At 23.1% G+C, this 22,014-nt stretch overlaps 10 protein-coding genes across 10 annotated transcripts, besides 36 other annotated features; 6 read left to right on the top strand and 4 right to left on the bottom strand.

Annotated features, from left to right (window-relative positions):
* Window positions 1-63: 63 nt before the first annotated feature.
* Window positions 64-84: a sequence feature (AT_rich).
* An 84-nt stretch (window positions 85-168) lies between these two features.
* EDI_037870 (uncharacterized protein) lies at window positions 169-651 on the top strand (the record flags this gene model as incomplete). The annotated part of the gene is made up of 1 exon (XM_001740664.1): window positions 169-651. The coding sequence occupies one exon, from the start codon at window positions 169-171 to the stop codon at window positions 649-651; it is 483 nt and encodes a 160-aa protein (XP_001740716.1).
* Window positions 652-737: 86 nt separating this feature from the next.
* EDI_037860 (uncharacterized protein) lies at window positions 738-1,163 on the top strand (the record flags this gene model as incomplete). The annotated part of the gene is made up of 2 exons (XM_001740663.1): window positions 738-1,012; window positions 1,061-1,163. The coding sequence occupies 2 exons, from the start codon at window positions 738-740 to the stop codon at window positions 1,161-1,163; spliced, it is 378 nt and encodes a 125-aa protein (XP_001740715.1).
* Window positions 766-831: a microsatellite.
* A 44-nt stretch (window positions 1,164-1,207) lies between the features above and the next one.
* Window positions 1,208-1,243: a sequence feature (AT_rich).
* Window positions 1,244-1,284: 41 nt separating this feature from the next.
* Window positions 1,285-2,568, top strand: EDI_037850 (translation initiation factor 2B, delta subunit, putative; the record flags this gene model as incomplete). Its single annotated transcript, XM_001740662.1, has 2 exons — window positions 1,285-1,954; window positions 1,988-2,568. 2 exons carry the CDS (start codon window positions 1,285-1,287, stop codon window positions 2,566-2,568), a joined length of 1,251 nt encoding a protein of 416 aa, XP_001740714.1.
* Window positions 1,343-1,410: a microsatellite.
* Window positions 1,960-2,004: a sequence feature (AT_rich).
* Window positions 2,569-2,678: 110 nt separating the features above from the next.
* Window positions 2,679-2,814: a sequence feature (AT_rich).
* Window positions 2,815-2,868: 54 nt separating this feature from the next.
* Window positions 2,869-2,936: a sequence feature (AT_rich).
* Window positions 2,937-2,957: 21 nt separating this feature from the next.
* Window positions 2,958-3,043: a sequence feature (AT_rich).
* A 1,284-nt stretch (window positions 3,044-4,327) lies between these two features.
* Window positions 4,328-4,373: a sequence feature (AT_rich).
* A 110-nt stretch (window positions 4,374-4,483) lies between these two features.
* On the top strand, window positions 4,484-6,340 carry EDI_037840 (uncharacterized protein; the record flags this gene model as incomplete). The annotated part of the gene is made up of 1 exon (XM_001740661.1): window positions 4,484-6,340. One exon carries the CDS (start codon window positions 4,484-4,486, stop codon window positions 6,338-6,340), a length of 1,857 nt encoding a protein of 618 aa, XP_001740713.1.
* Window positions 5,022-5,047: a sequence feature (AT_rich).
* Window positions 5,073-5,101: a sequence feature (AT_rich).
* Window positions 6,318-6,368: a sequence feature (AT_rich).
* Window positions 6,354-7,931, bottom strand: EDI_037830 (heat shock cognate HSP70 protein, putative; the record flags this gene model as incomplete). The annotated part of the gene is made up of 1 exon (XM_001740660.1): window positions 6,354-7,931. One exon carries the CDS (start codon window positions 7,929-7,931, stop codon window positions 6,354-6,356), a length of 1,578 nt encoding a protein of 525 aa, XP_001740712.1.
* A 281-nt stretch (window positions 7,932-8,212) lies between these two features.
* Window positions 8,213-8,266: a sequence feature (AT_rich).
* A 208-nt stretch (window positions 8,267-8,474) lies between these two features.
* Window positions 8,475-10,298, top strand: EDI_037820 (vacuolar ATP synthase catalytic subunit A, putative; the record flags this gene model as incomplete). Its single annotated transcript, XM_001740659.1, has 1 exon — window positions 8,475-10,298. The coding sequence occupies one exon, from the start codon at window positions 8,475-8,477 to the stop codon at window positions 10,296-10,298; it is 1,824 nt and encodes a 607-aa protein (XP_001740711.1).
* Window positions 10,294-10,358: a sequence feature (AT_rich).
* Window positions 10,359-10,523: a microsatellite.
* Window positions 10,524-10,531: 8 nt separating this feature from the next.
* Window positions 10,532-10,590: a sequence feature (AT_rich).
* Window positions 10,591-10,669: 79 nt separating this feature from the next.
* Window positions 10,670-10,822: a sequence feature (AT_rich).
* A 14-nt stretch (window positions 10,823-10,836) lies between these two features.
* On the bottom strand, window positions 10,837-12,285 carry EDI_037810 (protein kinase byr1, putative; the record flags this gene model as incomplete). Its single annotated transcript, XM_001740658.1, has 1 exon — window positions 10,837-12,285. One exon carries the CDS (start codon window positions 12,283-12,285, stop codon window positions 10,837-10,839), a length of 1,449 nt encoding a protein of 482 aa, XP_001740710.1.
* Window positions 11,502-11,605: a sequence feature (AT_rich).
* Window positions 11,632-11,680: a sequence feature (AT_rich).
* Window positions 12,108-12,142: a sequence feature (AT_rich).
* Window positions 12,269-12,355: a microsatellite.
* Window positions 12,356-12,472: 117 nt separating this feature from the next.
* Window positions 12,473-12,502: a sequence feature (AT_rich).
* A 232-nt stretch (window positions 12,503-12,734) lies between these two features.
* EDI_037800 (uncharacterized protein) lies at window positions 12,735-14,246 on the top strand (the record flags this gene model as incomplete). The annotated part of the gene is made up of 1 exon (XM_001740657.1): window positions 12,735-14,246. The coding sequence occupies one exon, from the start codon at window positions 12,735-12,737 to the stop codon at window positions 14,244-14,246; it is 1,512 nt and encodes a 503-aa protein (XP_001740709.1).
* Window positions 14,247-14,255: 9 nt separating this feature from the next.
* Window positions 14,256-14,296: a sequence feature (AT_rich).
* Window positions 14,297-15,036: 740 nt separating this feature from the next.
* Window positions 15,037-15,129: a microsatellite.
* A 183-nt stretch (window positions 15,130-15,312) lies between these two features.
* Window positions 15,313-15,663, bottom strand: EDI_037790 (uncharacterized protein; the record flags this gene model as incomplete). Its single annotated transcript, XM_001740656.1, has 2 exons — window positions 15,313-15,527; window positions 15,612-15,663. The coding sequence occupies 2 exons, from the start codon at window positions 15,661-15,663 to the stop codon at window positions 15,313-15,315; spliced, it is 267 nt and encodes an 88-aa protein (XP_001740708.1).
* A 146-nt stretch (window positions 15,664-15,809) lies between these two features.
* EDI_037780 (uncharacterized protein) lies at window positions 15,810-16,310 on the bottom strand (the record flags this gene model as incomplete). The annotated part of the gene is made up of 2 exons (XM_001740655.1): window positions 15,810-16,078; window positions 16,190-16,310. The coding sequence occupies 2 exons, from the start codon at window positions 16,308-16,310 to the stop codon at window positions 15,810-15,812; spliced, it is 390 nt and encodes a 129-aa protein (XP_001740707.1).
* Window positions 16,311-16,960: 650 nt separating this feature from the next.
* Window positions 16,961-17,092: a sequence feature (AT_rich).
* Window positions 17,093-18,479: 1,387 nt separating this feature from the next.
* Window positions 18,480-18,535: a sequence feature (AT_rich).
* A 75-nt stretch (window positions 18,536-18,610) lies between these two features.
* Window positions 18,611-19,201: a repeat region.
* Window positions 19,202-19,204: 3 nt separating this feature from the next.
* Window positions 19,205-19,298: a microsatellite.
* Window positions 19,299-19,342: a microsatellite.
* Window positions 19,343-19,376: a sequence feature (AT_rich).
* A 1-nt stretch (window position 19,377) lies between these two features.
* Window positions 19,378-21,159: a repeat region.
* Window positions 21,160-21,165: 6 nt separating this feature from the next.
* Window positions 21,166-21,200: a microsatellite.
* A 24-nt stretch (window positions 21,201-21,224) lies between these two features.
* Window positions 21,225-21,459: a repeat region.
* An 18-nt stretch (window positions 21,460-21,477) lies between these two features.
* Window positions 21,478-21,655: a microsatellite.
* Window positions 21,656-21,705: a microsatellite.
* A 54-nt stretch (window positions 21,706-21,759) lies between these two features.
* Window positions 21,760-21,939: a microsatellite.
* Between the last annotated feature and the right edge of the window lie 75 nt (window positions 21,940-22,014).

Here is a 22,014-nt window from a genome sequence, read left to right as displayed (position 1 = left end):
AGACAATCGTTTTTAACGTTTTTAGTCTTTGGTCAAATTAAAGTGTTGTACGTTCATTATCAGTTTTAATAAATTTTATTTTTTCTGTTTGTTAAAAAAGCTTGAATGAAAAATTTAACATTTGAATTAACCACTATCTATTTTTTTCTTTACTCATCTGATAATTCAATGAACTCTCCAATACCTGATAAACAAGTCTCAGAAATTGTTACTCCATCACAAATTCAAATTATTAATCTTCGAGCGTTACAAGGATTTTTTCCAATTATTGAGAGTGTGATTATGAATTGTGGAGTAGTTAGTGTTTATGAATTAAGAAATGAAGTTGGAAAAGAAATTAATGATGTTGGATGTCGTGGACCATTGTTTTTAGTTCAAACAAGACATAAAGAATTGTGGTTAGTTGTTATGAACCAATCATCATTTGGGACATACCATACTATTGTTTCAGAACAAACACAATTTCAACAACAAGATCGTTATTTAACATTAACTCATTCAGATAACCAATGCTTAGTTCAATTTTGTTTTATTTCACAAAGTGCAAATGAAGAATGTACTAATGTAGTTAGTAGACTTAGAACGGAATTAAGTGAGTCAGTGAGATTTGATAGATTTTTAAAACAAGCGGTGACATATTGTTCAATGTAACATCTATGAAATGAATATTTTTGTTATTTAATGGTTATAATAAGTATTTTTATTAGAAATTAAACTAAGAACTTAAAATTAATAAAATGGCTTCTATTCTTTACACACTCAATTTTGCTATTTGTGTTATTCTTATTATTACTTTAATATTATTATTAATTCCTATTCCCAATATTGTTAAAAAACAAATCCTTAATTTAAGTCATTGGATTATTAAGAAAAGAATATTTTCAATTACTTTATTAGTCATTGTTTTTATTCTTTTTGTTGATGCATTTTCTAGAATGAAACATTACGAAGGAATTAAACAATCATTAGCATTTGATGCTCCAATTAATACACGTATTTCAACATATTCAGAGTTTGTTTAATTATTTTTTTAGTTATTTAATGGAAAATAACATTTTAGATTATTTAGAAGTCAAAGAAATACTTACATTACATTTTTCAATTTATTCCTTGTTTTAGTTAATTGGAGAGTTGGAGCTATGGTTCGTAAAGTAATTAATTAAGTATTTGGACATCATGAACTTTCAGTTATCTTTTAGAAATTCTGTTATATTTCATTATTATAAAGTTAAAAAAATAAATAGGGCTTTTGTAAAATAAAAAAGAACTAATATTTTATTTTTTATGAGCACTAAACAACCATCTCAAATTATTTCAAATCAGAATGTTCAAGGCAAAACTAAAAAACAACAACAACAACAACAAACAAAAGGAAATAAAGATGAAAAACAAAAACAAGGAAAAACAAAAGAAGAAAAAAAAGAAGGTCAACAAAAAGTTGATGGTGTTCCACAATTATCTAATAAAGAATTAAAAGCTTTAAAAAAACAACAAAAACATGATAAAAAAGTAGCTAAGTTAGGAGAAAATATTCAAAAATCAAAAACAGGAGAATCTCAAATTATTCAACAGGTTGATGCAATAGAATTAATGTTAGGAACAAAAAAACAAATGCCAAATGTTGAAATTAATAGTACAATTCATCCATCATTTGCAAGATTTGCATTAGAATGTTCTGAATATAAATGTGTTGGTAGTACTATTCGAGCATTAAGATTTATTGAATGTATTATTCAAACAATAAAAGCAAGTAAATTAACACAAAGTTCTGAATGTATTCCATTAATTGAAGAAAATGTTAAATTATTAGAACATGCACGAACAATTACTGTTGGAATGAATAATGTTCGTAAGTTTATTTTTATGAAGAATCAAAGTATTGAAAATATTATTGCAACAGCACAAACAATTTCATCTAATATTATTGGAAGTCAAAAAGAAATTGTATCAAGTAGTTTGTTATTTAAATAAATAATAAATAATAAAGAAATTAATGAAATTATAGTGGTTGATTCATACAAATATGTTAATGATGGATCTGTAATATTAACAATTAATTATAGTACATTATTATTAAACATTTTTAAAACAGCATTTACTGATACAAATAAATTTAGAGTTATTGTAGTTGAAACATCACCTTTTGAAGAAGGAGCAATCTTTGCACGAGCATTAAGTGAAATTGGAATAGATACAACATATATTCTTCCAAGTGGACTTCAAGTAGTTTTAGCTTCTGTTAATAGAATATTATTATCAGCAAGTTCTATGGATGGAAAAGGATCGTTGTATACAAGATCAGGAACGGCATCAATCTTAATTAGTGCAAAAAGTAAACACATTCCAGTTATTGTTTGTTGTGAAACATATAAAATGACAGATGAAATTATGAAGAATGAAGGAGAAATATGTAGAATTGGAAATGGAATTACATTATATGATGAAATTCCACATGATTTTATTACAGTTGTTGTAACTGAATTTGGATGTATCCCAGCAACTTCTATTCCAGCTGTAGTGAGAGAATTACGTTGGGATTCAAAAGCACTTTCACAGGAAAAATATTAATTGAATATTTTTGTTTTTTCTTTGGAAGTTATATTCAGAAAATACATACTATTAACAATTAAATGAATCATTACTTTATTTATAAAGAAGTAGTAATTAGATAATACATCATTAATAAATACTTTTAAAGATTATTTCATTATTCTTTATTTGTAAGAAGAAAATTTAGAATAATTTTAAATAAGTATTTTGAGTATTTATAAATACAATCTATAACACTATTTATTTTAATATATTCATTTTTATCTCTGAACTTCTAATAACAAATTCTATCTTCATTTTTGAACACATAAATGAAAGATAATATTTGTATAATTATAATAATTTCAAATATATAGAACAAAATAAAATTTCTCTTTATTTTTATAGTACATTCAAGTGATTATCTGTAATATATTGTTTAAATAGTATTCAATTGTTTTTAATTCAATATAAGAATTAATGATGAAATATATAGTTTTTAATATTAAATATTCAAATGGTTATATGGATATTCTTTACTACTGGAAAAGATACTCAAAATTTATTTTCACAAGAAATTACCACTAAAATAATTGAAAACAAATGAATAACATATTGATAAACATATGATTAAATATAAAAATAAACTTTTGGAAGATTAAGAATCATATTCAACTGTATTATTAAAACAATAAATTTGTTAATATTATCAGGAGAAACTGAATAAAATGAATTTCAATAATATTAGTTGTTTATTATATTACAGAACACTAATTTAGAGTATAGAGGTAAGATATGTCATTAGGAAATGATTGAATAGAAGTGATATTTCAATTTACTCTATGATAATTTTAATTGATAGCATCACTCAAATTGTTGATATTAATGACTTTTGAATTATTATGAGAATATTATTTACTTCATTGAATAAGTTCCTTGAAATGAAGAAAATAATTTCTAATAATTCTTTATCAAAACAAAATTAAATGAGAAACAATATAAAGTAATGAGGTTATCTTTACTTTTTTGTTTAGTTTTGAAAAAAAGGTTATAAACTAAGTTATTTTAAGAAAACAGCATCAATAGAATGTATAATTCATTATTTTGATATTATTATGAACTAACTCAATAAAATGCAAGTTATTTCTTTTTAATAATTAATGAAATTGTTAACATCCATCGTTTTTATATTAAGAGATATTATTTAAATGAAAGATAATTGAATTTTAACATTAATTCACCATTATCCGACTTAACATTAACATTGTTCTATTATAGTTTCAATACATATTTGTAGTACTTGTACAATCAATTCTAAAGATTTATCAAATAATATGACTCATCTCATTCACATTTATTAACATTAATGATAATAGAACATAACGAAAATGATTTTTTTTTCTATCATTGTTTATATTCAGAAAGTGTATCTTTCTTTCATCTTGGTTGTACATAAAACTAAGAATAATATGAATCATTATATCACCTCAACTAAAAGAATAGTTATAAAGAAATAAAAGATGAAAAACCAATTAACAGTTTTAGAATAATTAATGAAATAATGAACAATGAAACAAAATAATTATATTTTGAAATGGATTTGATTATTCAAAGAAAGAACATTGTATTTATTGAATAATGTAAAAAAAATACAAAAACAGACTTATTTAATGCAAAGGATGTGGTGATTTCAAACATTTTGTTTAATTGAGAGATGGTTTGTATCATTTGTTATTGTTATATAAATTTAGTCTATTCATATTTCTCATGTAGAAATAATAATATAATCTTCTGTTTCATTTAAAATTGAATAATTAAAAATACTAAAATATAGTTTAAAAATACTAGAATGAAACTATAATCAGATTTCTGTTAGAAATATGGGAAATAACAATGATTTTTCGGGAAGAAAAACAAATAAACAAAATAAAACTGAATAGTTATTTTTTGTATCATGAATCGTATTGAATGTAGTATGAATAGTATTCCATATACTGAATTTCAAAGAGCACAAGTTGGAGTACCTCTTTGTTTTGTTTATACGCCATTATGTAATGAAGTTGATAGATATGATATTCCAACTATATCACGATGTAGTGAATGTAAAGGATATATGAATAAATATAACAATTGGATTGTTTCAGGGAAGACTTGGAAGTGTTGTTTATGTGGACATATCAATACACAATTAACTGAACGATATCTTCAATTAACACAAGAAAGAATTCAAGAATATCCTGAGTTAGTAGTTGATGCATTTGAAATAAAAACTGATAATAATTATACCAGAAGACCAATGCAAGGGAATTGTATTTTATTTGCAATTGATCAATTTTGTTTTGAATCAGTTAAAGATATATTAATAAATATTATCCAAAAGATACCTAATAATACTCGAATTGGATTAATGATTTATAGTGATAAAATAACATTATTCAAATACTACAATAACCATTATAGTATTGATGTTTTTAGTGAAGATACAATTGAACTTATTAATAATATTAATTTATATTTACCATATATTGAAACAATCAAAAGTGAAATTATAGATAATATAAAAAAATATAATGATGAACAAAATTATGTTGGATGTTGTTTTGGAAATGCAATGAAAACAATCAATTTTATACTACAAAATTATGGAGGAAAAGTTATTTGTTTAAATGGAAGTCATCCAACAAAAGGAGAAGGAAAGTTAAATCCATTAACAAGTGATTTTAAAACATTTAAATCTAGTCATAATTCTTTTTATGATGAATTAGCTATACAAATGAATAATAATATGATTACTATTGATATGTTTTTTAACTTAAGGAATGCATTTGATACAGCTACAATCTCAGATTTTACAAGAAGAACTGGAGGTAGAGTTTATATTTGTAATTCAATTGAAGAATTATCTCAAACAATGGCAAATGATGTTTTACAAAGTTATCGACATGAAGCAGTATTTAGAATTCGATCAACACATAATTTAGCAACAAAAAAAAGATATGGTAATTATAATTTAAGAAATAATGATTTAATTGCAGTTCCATGTATTGATCCAACATCATGTTTTGTTATTGATTATGAAATATTACCAATATCTAATATAACAAATACATATATTCAAACAGTATTTCTTTATACAACACAAAATAAAGAAAGAATTTTAAGAATAGAAACAATAAAAATGTCACAAAATAATCAACCTGAAATTAATGCAAGAACACTTACTATTGCATGTAATATTATTTCATCAACAATTGGAATTAAAGAAGGAATTAAAGAAGCAAAAGAATATCTTATAAATATAGCAAAAAAAATTCCTAAATATTGTTCTCAAAGAAATGAAGCAATTTATTATTTATATTGTCTTACAAAAAAACCAGAAATGAATAAAAAAGGATATGTTTGTGCTGGGATGTTAAGAACAATAATTGGAAAAGGAGAATTTCCAATACCAGTAATGTATATTATTGATGGAAATGGCAATTATCGTTCAGTTCCATTATCAAATCAAGAAGTAAAAAATTGTATTGTACTTCTTATTATTGGAAATCAAATAATTATTGGAGTTGATAGATTATTGGAAAAGAAAATGATTAAATCATGTTTTGGAGTTTCTACAATAACTGAAATTGCAAATAATAGTTTAATTTCAAAAGAAGATAATCTTATTACAATAACTATGAGAAAATTAATATCTTCTATTGGAAAAAAGATAATTACAATTGATTGTAGTGATAGATGGAAAGAATGGTTAATAATAGAAGATAATTATCATGATGGATGGACATATCAAAAATTTTTAAATATACTTTAATTTAAAGAAAAAATTACTTAAAATATTTCTGAAGATGTTTTCTTCTTATTTCAATTTCAGAATCAGTGTTTTGTTTTCTAGTTGCATTATATGCTTCTTTGATAGTTTGATTATTTAATCGAGCAATGACATGAACTAAATAATCATTTTCAATAGATAACTCCATTTTAATTATTGGTTGTTGAACATTGTTAATAATAAAATTCCCTAATTGACGAGTTCCTTCATAAATTTCAACAATAGCATTTCCACCAACAGTTTCAGCTTCAAAACTTCTTGTTAATGGAATAGTTGAAATTTCTTTAACGATTTGTGCCATAAATTCTTGATTTTTATCATCTAATGATTTAATACAAATAGGATATAATGTAATATCACTGAGATTAGGAATAATTGATCCATCTGCTTTTGTCTCTTTACTATAACAAAACTTACATGCTCCTTCAGCTACAACAGTATTTCTATCAAAGTTTGATTCAGCTACTTTATTTTCAAATTTTTCTTTTAAAAGATTTTCAACAGCAGGAATATAAGAACTTCCTCCAACAAGAAATACTTTACTTATTTCTCTAACACTAATTCTAGCCTTTTTTAATGTTTCATCAATAACCTTTTTACATCTATTAAATATTTCTTTATTAATTAATTCAAATTCAACTCTAGTAACACCAATTTCTATACCTTCTTCTTCTTCACAATCTTGAACTTTTGATAAATTAATTGTTACATCGTCAGATGATGATAAATCAATTTTTGCTGTTTCAATTTCTTTTCTTAATGTATTTCTTTTTTTAATCTTTTTTCTTTTTGTTCTAGTATCTTCACTTTGCATTATGTTAAGTCTGTTATACAAATTAATATCCTCATCTTTAATTTTATTCAGAACTAATTCAAATAAATTATTATTAATATCAATACCACCAAGATGTTGATCTCCACTTGCACTTATAACTTTTAAATCATTACCTGTTTTTTTAAGAATAGTAGTGTCTAATGTTCCTCCTCCAAAATCAAATGCAAAAAAGTTTCCATTACTTTGATCTACTTCTTGAGCATAAGCATAAGCAGCTGCAGTTGGTTCTGGTAATATTTGAATAACATCTAATCCTGCTAATTGAGCAGCACATAATGTAGCATCTTTTTGTTGATCTGTAAAAGTAGCTGGAACAGTTATAACCACTTTAAATTTATCTGTTTTAGTGCGTGCAATAATTGCTTTCTTTACTTCATTCAAAATAATTGCACTAATTTCTTCTGGTCGTAAAGTCTCTGGTGATGAATAACTAAGTTTTATGTGAGGATTTCCTTCTTGATCAAAAATTAATCTTTCACCAAAACGTTTTTTCTCAGCTTCAATTCCTTCACTACTTGAATTTTTACCAATAACTCTTTTAATATCATAGATCATTCCTTCATGTGTACCATCAATACCAACTATAACATTGGATGGATTTTTAATATCAATCACGGAAGGAAGATATTCTTTTCCACTAAATTTAATAGTTTCAGTTTTTCCAAATTGTTTATTCCAAATAACAGCCTTTGTTCTTGTTGTTCCTAAATCTATTCCAACATAATCCTCTGAATTCATAATGAAAGAGACTAGATCTTAGTTCTATTAAATAAGAAAAAAAAAAAAAAGAAATGACTTTTATTTTGTTTCAAATTCAATTAGATAATTGTTGGATTTTTTCTTCATATTGTTGTATTTGAACTTTTAAGTCATTACATTCTGCCTCTAAAATATCAGCTTTTTCATTCATATCATTTACGGCTCTTTGATATAAAGGAATACATTCTATGAAGGTCTTGTAATTGTTCATCATAGTTTCATATTGTTCTTTGAAGTTGTTTTCTTGCATTGAATGAATGAAATAATTAATTTAAAAAAAAAAAATAATAACAAAAAAATAAAAATAAATTTTTGTGATAGAATCATTTTTGTGTTTTCATTTATTCCTTTTATTAACAAAAAGGGTTTTAGTAATGTTTTGATTTTTCAATAGTTTTTGAATATAATGTTAAATTTTGTTTTCATAAACAAGTTTATAATGATAGAAGAATAGTAAAAGTATGGTTAAAAGAGTTATAAGATTGAAGAAGAAAGAAAAAAGAACTTCAAAAAATACATTAAATGAACTTCGATACAGACAAAAAAGAAAAAGAATTTGGTAAAGTATATAGTGTTTCAGGACCAGTTGTAATTGCAGAAAATATGCTTGGAGCTGCTATGAATGAATTAGTTAGAGTTGGTAGTCAAGGATTAATGGGAGAAATTATTCGATTAGAAGGAACAACAGCAACTATTCAAGTTTATGAAGAAACTGCTGGACTTCAATTAGGAGATATGGTAGAAAGAACAATGAAACCACTTTCAGTTGAACTTGGACCAGGAATTATGACATCTATTTTTGATGGAATTCAAAGACCATTAGTTTCAATTGCAGAAAAAAGTGGAAGTATTTTTATTCCAAGAGGAATTTCAGTAGCATCACTTGATCATCAAAGAGAATGGGAATTTACACCAATAGTTAAAAAAGGAGATCATGTTAGTGGAGGAGATATTATTGGTACAGTTCCAGAAAGTGCACTTGTTATTCATAAAATTCTTATTCCACCAACAATTATGGGAACAGTAACATGGGTTGCAGAAGCAGGAAATTATACACTTGATGATAAAATAATTGGAATTGAATTTAATGGTAAAATAGAAGAACTTAGTATGGCACATCATTGGCCAGTAAGAAAACCAAGACCAACAGCAGAAAAAATTACTAGTACAACACCATTAGTTACAGGACAACGTATTCTTGATTCTCTTTTTCCATGTATTCAAGGAGGAACATGTGCTATTCCAGGAGCATTTGGATGTGGAAAAACAGTTATTTCACAAGCATTAAGTAAATATAGTAATTCAGATGTTATTATTTATGTAGGATGTGGTGAAAGAGGAAATGAAATGGCAGAAGTACTTAGAGATTTTCCAGCTCTTTCTATTAAAGTAGGAGATAAAGAAGAATCTATTATGACAAGAACAGCACTTGTTGCTAATACATCTAATATGCCAGTTGCAGCACGTGAAGCATCAATTTATACTGGAATTACATTATCAGAATATTATAGAGATATGGGATATAATGTTGCTATGATGGCAGATTCAACATCAAGATGGGCTGAAGCACTTAGAGAAATTTCAGGACGTCTTGCAGAAATGCCAGCTGATTCAGGATATCCAGCTTATCTTGCAGCACGTTTAGCATCATTTTATGAAAGAGCAGGTATGGTTGAATGTTTAGGATCACCAAAAAGAAATGGATCAGTTTCTATTGTAGGAGCTGTTTCTCCACCTGGAGGAGATTTTTCTGATCCAGTTACAACATCTACATTAAATATTGTTCAAGTTTTTTGGGGTCTTGATAAAAAACTTGCACAAAGAAAACATTTTCCAGCTGTAAATTGGAATATTTCATTTTCTAAATATATTAAATCACTTGATAGTTATTATAATAGTAAAGATGAAGAATTTGTTTCACTTCGTGATAAAATTAAAGAAATTTTACAAATGGAAGAAGGTTTATTACAAATTGTTCAATTAGTTGGTCAAGATTCTCTTGCTGAAACTGATAAATTAACACTTGAAATTGCTCGTGTTATTAAAGATGATTTCTTACAACAAAATTCTTATACTCCTTATGATTTTTCTTGTCCATTTTATAAAACTTGTGGTATTATTAGAAATATTATTCATTTTTATAATGAAGCTTTTCAAGCTCTTTCTGTTGATTATGAAGATCATAAAATTACTTGGAATACTATTAAATCAGCAATGTCTGATTTATTAGTTAGAATTTCTAGAATGAAATATGAAGAACCTTCTCAAGGAGAACAAGTTATTAATGAAAAATATGGAGAATTATATCGTGATATTACTACTCGTTTTGCTACTCTTTTAGAATAATTAAAAACATAATTTAAATTTTTTTTTATAATTATTATTTTTAATAAATAAAAAATAATAATTAAATTAAATTAATTATTATTTTTTATTATTAAATAAAAATTAAATTTTTTTATTTAAATTATATTATTCTTTATATTAAATTTTAATTCTTAATTAATATTCATTTAATATTTTTATATATTTTTAAATTGTTTATTATATTATTATTAATAGTTATACTATCTAAGAACTTTTTATTTAATTATTCTTGTTAGTTATCATTTAAATCATTTTATAAATTTATATTTTAGTAATGAGAAAGTTGAAATATTTCATTATGTAAATAACTAATTAGTAGATGAATAATATTCAAAGAACTAATATTAAGGAAATAAAATATAATGTTTTATTATAAGAAGATAAATATTAAGAATTACCAATTTTATATTTCAAAGAAAAAGTATTATTGTATTTTTTTAAGATATTATATTTCATTAAAAAATAAAAGAATATTTTAATTTAAAAAGAAATAATAATTAATAGGAAAGAAATTAAATTAAAGAATAGGTTCTTGTTGTTGTATAATTTGTTCTTTTAATGAAATAAAAAATTGATAAATTTCTTGAATTTGAGGTCTTTGTTCTATTTCTTGATTCCAACATTGTTGAATTAATGATTTGATTGATAAATCTAATGTATTAGGAATATTTGGTCGTTTTCCTTTTGAGATTTCAAAAGCTGCATCCCAAGCATTAGAAAAAGGTCGTTCTGGATATAACATTTTTTCTTGATATATTTCTAAAATACTCATTCCAAGAGAATAAATATCAGATTTTATTGTACATTCATTTCCTTTTAAAACTTCAGGTGAATTATAATATGTTGATTGTAACATTTCTTCTTCATTAATAGTTAATTTTGGTAATCCAGTTATTTGAGAAATATTCCAATAATGTCCTAATTTACAACAAATTGTTGATTGAATATTAAGTGAAACAATTAACATATTTGTTGGTTTAATATTTCCATGAATTTGTTTATTTTGATAAAGAAATTCTAATCCTTTACAAACATCTTCAAATATTTTTGCTCTTAATAATGGTTGCATTTCTCCTCTTCTATAACATATTCTTGCATTTCCATATTCTGCATATTCTAATATCATACATTCATGTTTTGGTGTTGTAACTATTCCAATAATATTAATTAATAATGGTGATCTTAATTTTGTTAATTCTTTTAAATTATTTATAAATCTTTCATATGAATTAGAATTCCATTTTAAATTTAATTGTTTAATAATTACATTTTGATTATTATATTTTCCTGTTGAAACAATACCATTACTTCCATTTTTAATAATGTCTATAAATTTAATTTCTTTATAATCAATTAAAATACTTTCTTCTCCTATTACATTAATATAAAGAGAAGTAATCATTTTATCATCTTCTTCTATATTTTCTTCTGAAATACCATCAAATGTTATTAATTGAATTGCTTCATATTCTTTACATGTACATAATAATGTAATTGTAAAATAAACAGTAATAGATGAATGTGGTCCTAATATAGCTATTCTTGGTTCACATTCAATTATATATTGTGATGATTTCGATTCAATCCTAAATGTTTTTTCTATTTCACTTGGATTATATACATTAATTTCATCATGAAATGCTTTATTTATTTGCATAATTCTTCCTTCATTTTCAAATGTTAAATTATTTTTACTTATTGTCAATGGAAAATTATTAAAATCAACTTGCATATATTTGTATATATTTCTTTTTTTTGTTTTTCTTTTTCTTGATAATATCCAAGCAGTTATAATAATTATTAGTACAAATAAAATTAATATTGTTGATCCAATACTAATTGCCATTATCCATTCTTTAGATTTAATACATTCTCCTTTTACATATAAATATCCATTTGGACAAATGATTCTTGGTTGAGGATCAATTGAAGTTTCATTAGGATTAGTGTTATTTGTTATATTCATTTAATAAATTATTCTTTTTTTTTTTTTATTTAGTTCTCTTTCATCTCTTCTTTCAATTCTTCATTTAATTTGAAAATAAAAATTAAAAAAGCTCTAGATATAAGCCACTCACCATGATAATGTCTGACTGGGGCGGCAACAATTATCTTCATTGCTTTCATTATTTTATTTATTGAATTACTATGAGATAATTATGAATAATAATATTAATTATTATGGGTTTTTAAAAATATTCAAAAAGGGTTAAAAATTATTCAAAGAAAAGTCATTGAACTTTTCAGTTTATTTTTCTTTTTTAAAAAATAATTGAATTTTCTGAAGAAAGAAACTTTCAAATATTGTTTTGTGGATAAACAGATATTTTAAAAGTTCTTTGTACAAAATACAATGATACAAGTTTGTGGTGTTATTTAAATCAAGGGTTTATTGAACTTTTTTAACATTAAGTAATGATGTTCACTTTACTATTATTGTGTGGTTACACTTTGGCTATTAATTATTGTGATTATGATGCTACTGGGAGATTTTATGCAGGAACAAATGAATGTCCACAAACAAATGGTGTTAATTATGAGTATCGTAAGATGACAATCACTGATGTTCCTTATGAAACTATCATTTTAGAAGATGTTGATTTAAATATTTTCTTTGGAACAAATGATACTTCATTCACTCCTAAAAATGTTATTATTAAGAAGTCAAAAACATTCTCAAACATGAAATATTCTTTTGTTAATGGGATATCCACCATTACTTTAGATGGTATTTTTGAACATAATACAATTAATAGTTATGATATTCAAGATATCACATTCCATATTCTTGATTTTAAAGCTACTTTTGTGAATAAAGATGATTCTAAATATATTAAAGTAATTAAAAATGGTCCAACAAATCAATTAAACACTATCACTTTTAAGGGACTATTTAATGTTAATCCAATTACATTTACTGTTAATGCTTGTGATTATGTTATGACTGGTAATGACATTACATTGGAAGATCAAAGTCATGTTTATAAATTGGAATGTGATAATCAAATTAAATACTTCTATTGTGAAGGTGTATCTCATGTTGAACCACAATGTCTTGATAATCAAGAAAAAGTATTGATTGATATATCTGTTAATGATGTCTTTACTATCTATGGATCATCTATTCAAACAATCGTTTCTAATTCTAATGCATCTACAATTAAAATTAATTCTGCAAATGATAAATCTGAAAATGTATTAATTTCTTTACAACCTCATAGTTATAATTTAAGAGTTATCAATAAGGAATCTACTGTTTATGCATCTAAAATTATTGATGGAACTGTTCAATTTAGCCAAAGTACTACTTGGAAGATAACTACAGATGCATTGATTGATTCAATCTTAGTTGATGAAAAAGATCTTATTGTTGTTGGTATGAATGGAAAGAAAATTAATAATAATAATGGTGTTTATTCTGTTGGAATAAATGGTCAATGTGAAGCTGCACAAATAGGTAAAGAGTTTAAATGTATTTCAGATGAAAGTTTATCAGATAATTCTTCTGAAAATAGTGAAACTAGTTTGTCAAATGATTCTTCTTCTATTTCTGAGTCTTCTGAAAATGTTGATAGTGAAAGTCACTTTTCAGATAATTCTTCTGAAAGTGGGGATAATGAGAGTAGTTTGTCAAATGATTCTTTTTCATCTTATGAGCCTGAGTCTTCTGAGACTAGTTCAAGTCATGGAAGTACTGAAACTTCATCAGAAACTAGTAAAACTCAGAGTAGTGAATCAAATTCAATGACTAATAATTCAGATGATAGTAATAATAATACTGATAATGATGGACTAAGTGGTGGTGCAATATTTGCCATTGTTTTGGCTCTATTGATTGTTTTGATTATCATCATTATTATCATTGGTGTTCTTGTTTATTTCTTCATCTTCAAACCAAAGAAACAATCTACATATACTGGAATTTAATCAAATTCCTTTTATTTATAAAACTTATGTTTTTATTTTTTTAATAATTAGTATAAGAGTTATCGTCATTAATGATTTACTTTAGAACGAATAATAATAGCAATAGACTCAAAACACTAACTTTCTTTAATAATTTAAAAATGAACAGAAATGGATAACAACCATCTAATATATTATTATGGTATTGTTCATTCAATAGTGGTTAATCATTTTTACTCAAATACCTTTATAACTTTTGTTGCTGAGGTTAATTCTTTTGAATTTGAATATCTAGAAACAAGCAAAACATTAAGTCTTCATTAAATGATCATTTATCAATTTTCATTATGAACAATATAATTTATTGTTAATATGATGGTTGTAAACAAATCAAAATGAGTTTATTGTTTTTTAATTTATCTTAATCTTTCATAAAACAGATATACTGTTGTGAAATTAATAAATATTTCTTATTGAGTTTGTGTTGGTTGAAGTAACTTTTCTGTTCAAGAATGTAAATTTTTGATAATGGCACTATTTTAGATTCATTGATTTACAATAAACAGTTTTCTATTTTCTAGAAATAAATTAATGAGGATAATTAAATGGAATAAAGCTTGTGTAAACACAGTGTTTGAGTAAGGCTGAATAAATAAAAAGTAACTAATTAGTATTCAATACAGAACTGACTATAGAAACAATCAATTTGGTATTAACAAAGAATTAGTTAACAAAGAATTAATAAGACTATAAGTTATTAAAATAACAATGAGTTTTAATAAGACAATACAAGAGTTATTCTAAATGGTAATATTATATTGTGTACTATTATTTGATTTCTTTCATTTTCATTTAAACTTAATTTTTGTTCATTTTATTTATTTTTATGTTATTATTTTAATTTGATAGTTGTTTTTAAAGTGAGATGCACAAATTAACAAAGAACAACACAACAAAGAAGATAATGTCAATTTAGTAACACAATTAAAGAAGAAGAAAACAAGAAAAATTGAAGAGGGTGTAATAAAACTAATGAAATTAGAGGAAAAATCTTACTTATTTCATTGCATCTATTCATAAGACATCTCTATCTGACAAGATATTCTGTACAATTCGAAACAATACATTTTTGTGTAGTTCCTGTATATTCATAAATTTGATGTTTACTAGAATTACAATAATTACCATTTTGTACTTGAGTAGATTTACAACATTTATTAGTTGATACATCACACTTACATACTGATCTTATAGAATCTCCACAACACGATGAATAACATGATAATATATTCGCATTTATATCTGTATTGAATTACATTTTACTAAATAACATGACAATTCAATATATCTGATGTTTTCACATTTATTTTATCTCTAACACTACACTTTGTTCTGGTTCACAAACATATTTTTGATAGTTGTTAGTTTTACTGTACATATATTCTCACTATGATTATCTTTCATACAAAAACTAGTAGTTTAATTACATGTGTAACTCTAACAATATCCATCAGAATTTGTTTTTAATATGCTTCACAATTAGTTTTTTGTTTACGTGTTTCAGTTATCTTCTTATCATTATGATCACAATATAGTACAATTCATTTTACTTTTTGTTGGCATGTTATTATATTGTTCAATAACATATCTTTCAATATTTCTACATTCATATGAAACTATACATCTATCTGAACATTCTTTCTTTGCTTTTGGTTTAGCTTTATGCCGTTGAATACATAACCCTGTTTCTACATCACATAATGTGTAGAAATAATCATTTTCATAACACATTGAACATGTACATCTATTCATTGAATCACAAAACCATGAACATTTATCTCTATCAAATCTTTCTGTTAAACTAGTTCTAATTCATTTGAATAATGTATTGTTTGTTGCTTTAATTTGTTTATTATCTGTAAGCTCATGATAATATGGTCAAAGTGAAACAAGTGTTAAAACACTACATGTAATCTTTTGATCTTTGTTTCTATTAAGAACAAGTGTATGAACAGTAATATTATTTCTATCAAATCCACTTTTTGCATCAAATTCTGATGCAATTCTATCCATTAACAGTATCATAGTTCCTCTTTTGATTTCTTCTTTGAAATCTTCAGATAAATCATTTATATCAATGTTAACAACTAGATCAACTTATCCTGATACTGTTGTGTATTGAGTAAGAGTAAGATAGTTTAATTCTTCTAATTTTATATTAACTGAAGAATAAGTATATCTTTATGATAATACAATGTTACTCATTTCACTGTTGTTAATTGTTGTAAAGTAGATAACATCTCTTGAATAGATTTATAACTGTAGAATCAGTAATGACATAATAATTACAAGATGAGTATTAACATTATTGGATTAATATCAAGAGTGTATTTGGATTAGTATTTGTATTATATTGACCAATAAATGCTTTGTTTTCATTGATAAATGATTGATGAAATTGATTTTCATCAAATGAAATCCATTCTACAAACATAAGTTTCTGTTTTTGTTACAATGTCGTTTTTGTATTTAAATAAACATAATTTAATGGTATTTTAGTTGTATATTTAAAAGACGTTTTTCCATTGATATCTACACTCTCAATTTGTTATTCATCAACTGAACATTATCTCAATCATCTTCATATTTTTCAATTATATATACATATTCTTTTTGACAAGAATCTTGTTAACATTAGTATCATTGATTTGTTGAACATTCACATTATGATCTTCATTATTAAATATTTTATTATTCTAAATACAAACAACAAATTGATATTAAATAATGTTAAATAATAAAGATATAACACATTGTTAATTTATTTGATGATATTCAAAATCAAAACATAATAAATTTATTTTTATGAAACAAACTGTCATGATTAATATTGATGATGAAATAATTATGAAAGATAAAGAGAAAGAAGATACAATAAACAATGAAATTCTAAATAAAATAAACAAACACATTTATTTTATCATTTATTTTGATTTTTGTTGAATGAAGTATTTTTCTTACAACATTCAATTATGAGAGTTCTCATTCATTTTTTTCATATGATTCTTTAAATAATTAGAAAAAGAGAGATTGATAAAAGTGAATGTTCTTCAAATAGAGAATGATATTATCAAATAATATTATCAGAATATTATTATATCTTATTCATTATACTCATATCATAGAGTATAAAACACATCAATCATTATTCTAAATTAAAAAATGAACAAATCAATCATTATATTTTTCAATTTATATCTGATTGAATGTCATCTTTCAAACAATAAATTGATGACTAATCCTCTTCAACATCAATCATTTAAATTACTTCCATTATTCATTATTATCAATCATGAATTATTGTACAATGAAATGATTATAAGAAAGAATTGAGATTTGATGATGAAGAACTTAACAAATATGATATAGTATCATTTCAAGAGTTGTTTGGTGCATTTCATCTAAACAAATAATCTTCTTAGAAAAACTAAAATAATAAGAATTTGTGTATGAAACTCATTTAGAAACATCAAAATTGATATTTATCGAGTTGATGATGTATGTATTTTATCATGTTTTCATATTGTAAATCAACATCAAAATATTTATACAAGATGATGTTATTCAGATGGAACATATGCAAAATGGATTATTCATGTAAAAATTGATGTTAGATTTAGAAAAGAAATACATCTGTTTTCTACACATTTCTAACAGATTATTATGAAAACAGAGAAGACAATACCAAATCAAGATTCATTGAAATAAACAAATCAATGAATGTCAATATTTTATTAATGAATGTACAACATATGATAATGACCAATTCGTATTTGAATGAACTTAAATATTAAATGAGAAACACAACAATATGATGACTTTATTACCACTCTTAATTCTAGTGAATTCAATATTGAAACACATGATTTTTTGATTGAAGATAAGAAAGTTCAACAATAACACACAGTGAAGGGATTGATGGAGAACAAATTGACACAGTCATTCATTCTAAAGTTCCAACACCAATTAATGAATGGATTATATTTGTGAGAATTAAGAAAAGAACAGAAATAAAAGAAATAAAAGCATTCAAACAAATGGATGTAACATTCAAACAATAAACAATCATTTTATTATATGTATGAACAATGACAAATAGAACTGACAATAGAATTAATGTAAATGATAAATAAAATAATAACAATACAAAGAAGATATGAAATAAGAAATGATAAAACAACAATTATTCAAATGAAAATATTATAATTTCATGAAAAAACAATAAATCATTTTTAATTTTTGATTTAAATGAAGAAGAAAATAGAATGATAATCTTAAAAATATTTTAAGTTCAAAATAAAAAAGAACTAAATAAAAAACAATAAATAAAAAGTAGATAATTAAATGTTAATAATTTTATTTTATATTGTTCCTTACTCACTGGAGATTAACTAATCCCACCACTTTGTTTTAAAAGTATTTGTTCATCAACTATTGGCTTATTCTTTGCTTTTAGTTGTTGAACTGTGAGATTTTCCTTTTCTCGTTTTGATGTGGAATAGAGTGTTTTAAACATCAATTGTTTAAATATTTATTATTTAATTTTTATTTGATTTTGGTGAGTATTAAAATTATTCTTTATTTTCTTATTTTAAGGAGAATATATAATTATTACTGTATTGCTATGAGTTGATATTCTTTTTAGTATCAACCACTAAACCCTTTTTCTTTAATAATCTTATATTATCAAATATACTTGTATTCTAACAAGTAATAATAACATCTTTATAAATACCCATTCGTTTGTTGTCAATGATATCTGTCATTGTAATAATAATCACTGTTATTCTTGCAGTAGTGATTAAGATGTTTTTCTAACTAAATGCACATCATAACCAGTCCATAACTGGTAGATTTGAATGACGGAAATATTTTAGGGTTCTGTGTGGTGTCTCTGACGTGCTACCTTCGAATCTGATATGAAAATAAGAAATGAACAAATAGAAAATAAAAATGATAAATAAAATAAAATAAAAAATGAACTAATTATAAATAAATAACAATAATATTAAATATTATTATTTTATTATTAATTTTTATTATATATTATTGTTATTTAAAATAATAAAAATAAATAACATTTAATTTAATGAATAAAAATGAAATGACATTTATTAAAATGATAAAACAATAAATAAAATAATGTGTTATAAACATATTTAATTATTTAATCATCTTATTTTAATCTGATATTCATTAAATTAAAATGGAAGAGTTAATAAACAAGAACACTCATTTCTTTAAAGAAGAAATAGAAACAATTCCAAATATTCAACAATCAATTGATGATATTAATAAACATTATCATTATTATTTAGGAAGTATTAAAAATGAAATATTTGAAATAAAACCAAATGAAACACATTCAGAAGCTATTAAAAGAGGAGAAGGAATATTTGATAGAAATGATGAAACAGAAAGAAGAAGAAAACTAATAATAGAAAAAAGTCAAGAAATAATTAAAACAATAGAAATAATTAAGCATCAAATGAACAAAATAATAGAAGAATGTAATAAAGATGAAGAAATACTAGGTAAAACACGGAATGAAATAATTAATACAATCATTTCAATTGAAGAAATGATAATGAAAGATAAACTATTCAGAACACCAAAAGAAAAAGATAAAATCACACAATCATTTAATAAAAAGAAAGAAGAATGGAACACATATTATAGTGATTATTTAGAGAGGAAGAAGAGAGAAGAAGAAGAGAGAAAGAAACAAGAAGAAGAAAAGAAGAGAAAAGAGGAAGAAGAGAGAAGAAGAAAACAAGAAGGAGAAAGATTAAGAATAATGAAAGGAATGAGTACAATTGAAGAAATGAAACAAATAGAAAAATGGACAAATAGAAAAGTATCTAATATACTATTTGATTCAGATATTGATGATTGGGATAAGAATACATCAGTATTTGATCAAAGAATAATAAATAAAGAACATATAATAATTATTATTGAAGATACAAAAGGAAATAAATTTGGAGGATATATTAATGTGAAAATTGACAATGTTGGTAGTTGGATAAATGATCCAAAATCATTTGTATTTTCATTAAAATCAAAAGGAAGAATAAAAGGAATGAATAAATTTGATATTAAAGAATCACAATATGCATTTTGTTTATATAATCAATCAAGTAATTGGTTGTTTGGATTTGGATATGATGATATTACTGTTTATAAAGAAAATAATAAAACAGAATCATATTGTATTCAATGTTCATTTTCATATAAAGAAATATCAAATGCACTTTGTGGAAAACAATATCCAGAATATTTCAAACCACAACGAATTATTGTAATTGAAATGAAATGATTTTTATTCATTATTATTTATTTGAATATAAAAACTAAAAAAGAATATAAAATAAAATCAATAAATGAATATGAACAGCCATTTCATCTATCAATAAATGAAATGGTGAAAATAAAAATGGACATATTTCATTTTGGTTTTATTTAATTTGAAATAATCATATTCATTGTGTTAATTTAATAAATAATAAAAAGAAATAAGAATAAAAGATAAATAAAAATATAATAAAATATTTATTTTATTCTTTTTTATTTATTTTTTATTTTATTTATATCATGTTTATATTTATTTATTTTATTCTTCTTTTATCTTTATATCTATTATATATTTCTTATTTTATTATTTATGTTATATTCTTATATCTTTTTATTCTTATTTTATATTTATTCATTATTATTCATTTCATATTAACATTGTTAAATAACAATACAACATATAATAAATAAATGATATAAGATAAACAACAATAAATAATAATAATAAAATATAAACAAACAATATAAACAAATATAAAATAATAAAATATCATCTAATATAAAATAATAAGAATAAGAATGAATATATTTTATTTTATTATTATATTCTCTTATTTTATTATTTATATATAATTTATGAATATTAATAAATGAAATCAATATAAGAAACATTGTTATAATATAAAAACATCATTATAATAATGAATAAAGAAATAATAACAAAAATTGAGAATATCACAAAAGAAGAGATATATATAATAGATAAAAAGAATAAGAATGTTATAATAATTGATATAAATAATATAACATAATTGAAGAAAAGAATACATATAAAGAAAAAAATAGAAAGAAGAAGATATCAAAATAAATCAAATAATAAACTATATAAAATATTATCAAATACAAAAATCATGATACTAATAAAAGAAATCAAAATGAAATAAACAATATATAAACAATATAAACAAAAGGTGAATGATAATAATGATTAATAAATATACAAAACTAAACATAAAGAAATGATATAGTTGATAATTATAATATAAATCATAATAAAAAGAATAAATAATAAATAATATTTTTATTATTATTTAATTATCTGTTTTTATTTTTACTTTAATTTTTAGTTAAATATTATTTTTAGTTGAATATTTCGATAATAATATGATTATATAATTGATATGTTAATTATTTTTAATTTTAATATATTTTCATAATATACAATTATATATTTCTTTATTCTTTATAAATATTATAATGTTTTATTCATTTCTTTTTATTTATATTTCTTTAATTAATATTGCACTTGTATTATTTTTAAATTTATTATCTTTCATTATATAATATTCATATATTATTAATCAATGGTTGATTGAATAATGCATTATTTCATTAATATAGATTTCATAATTCTTATACAAAGATGCTTTTATTA

Source organism: Entamoeba dispar, genomic scaffold (genome assembly GCF_000209125.1).
Source record: "Entamoeba dispar SAW760 scf_1105229463145 genomic scaffold, whole genome shotgun sequence".
Taxonomy (NCBI): domain Eukaryota; phylum Evosea; order Mastigamoebida; family Endamoebidae; genus Entamoeba; species Entamoeba dispar.
Note: the sequence above shows the minus strand (reverse complement) of the source record. Positions and strands in the feature narration are given on the sequence as shown.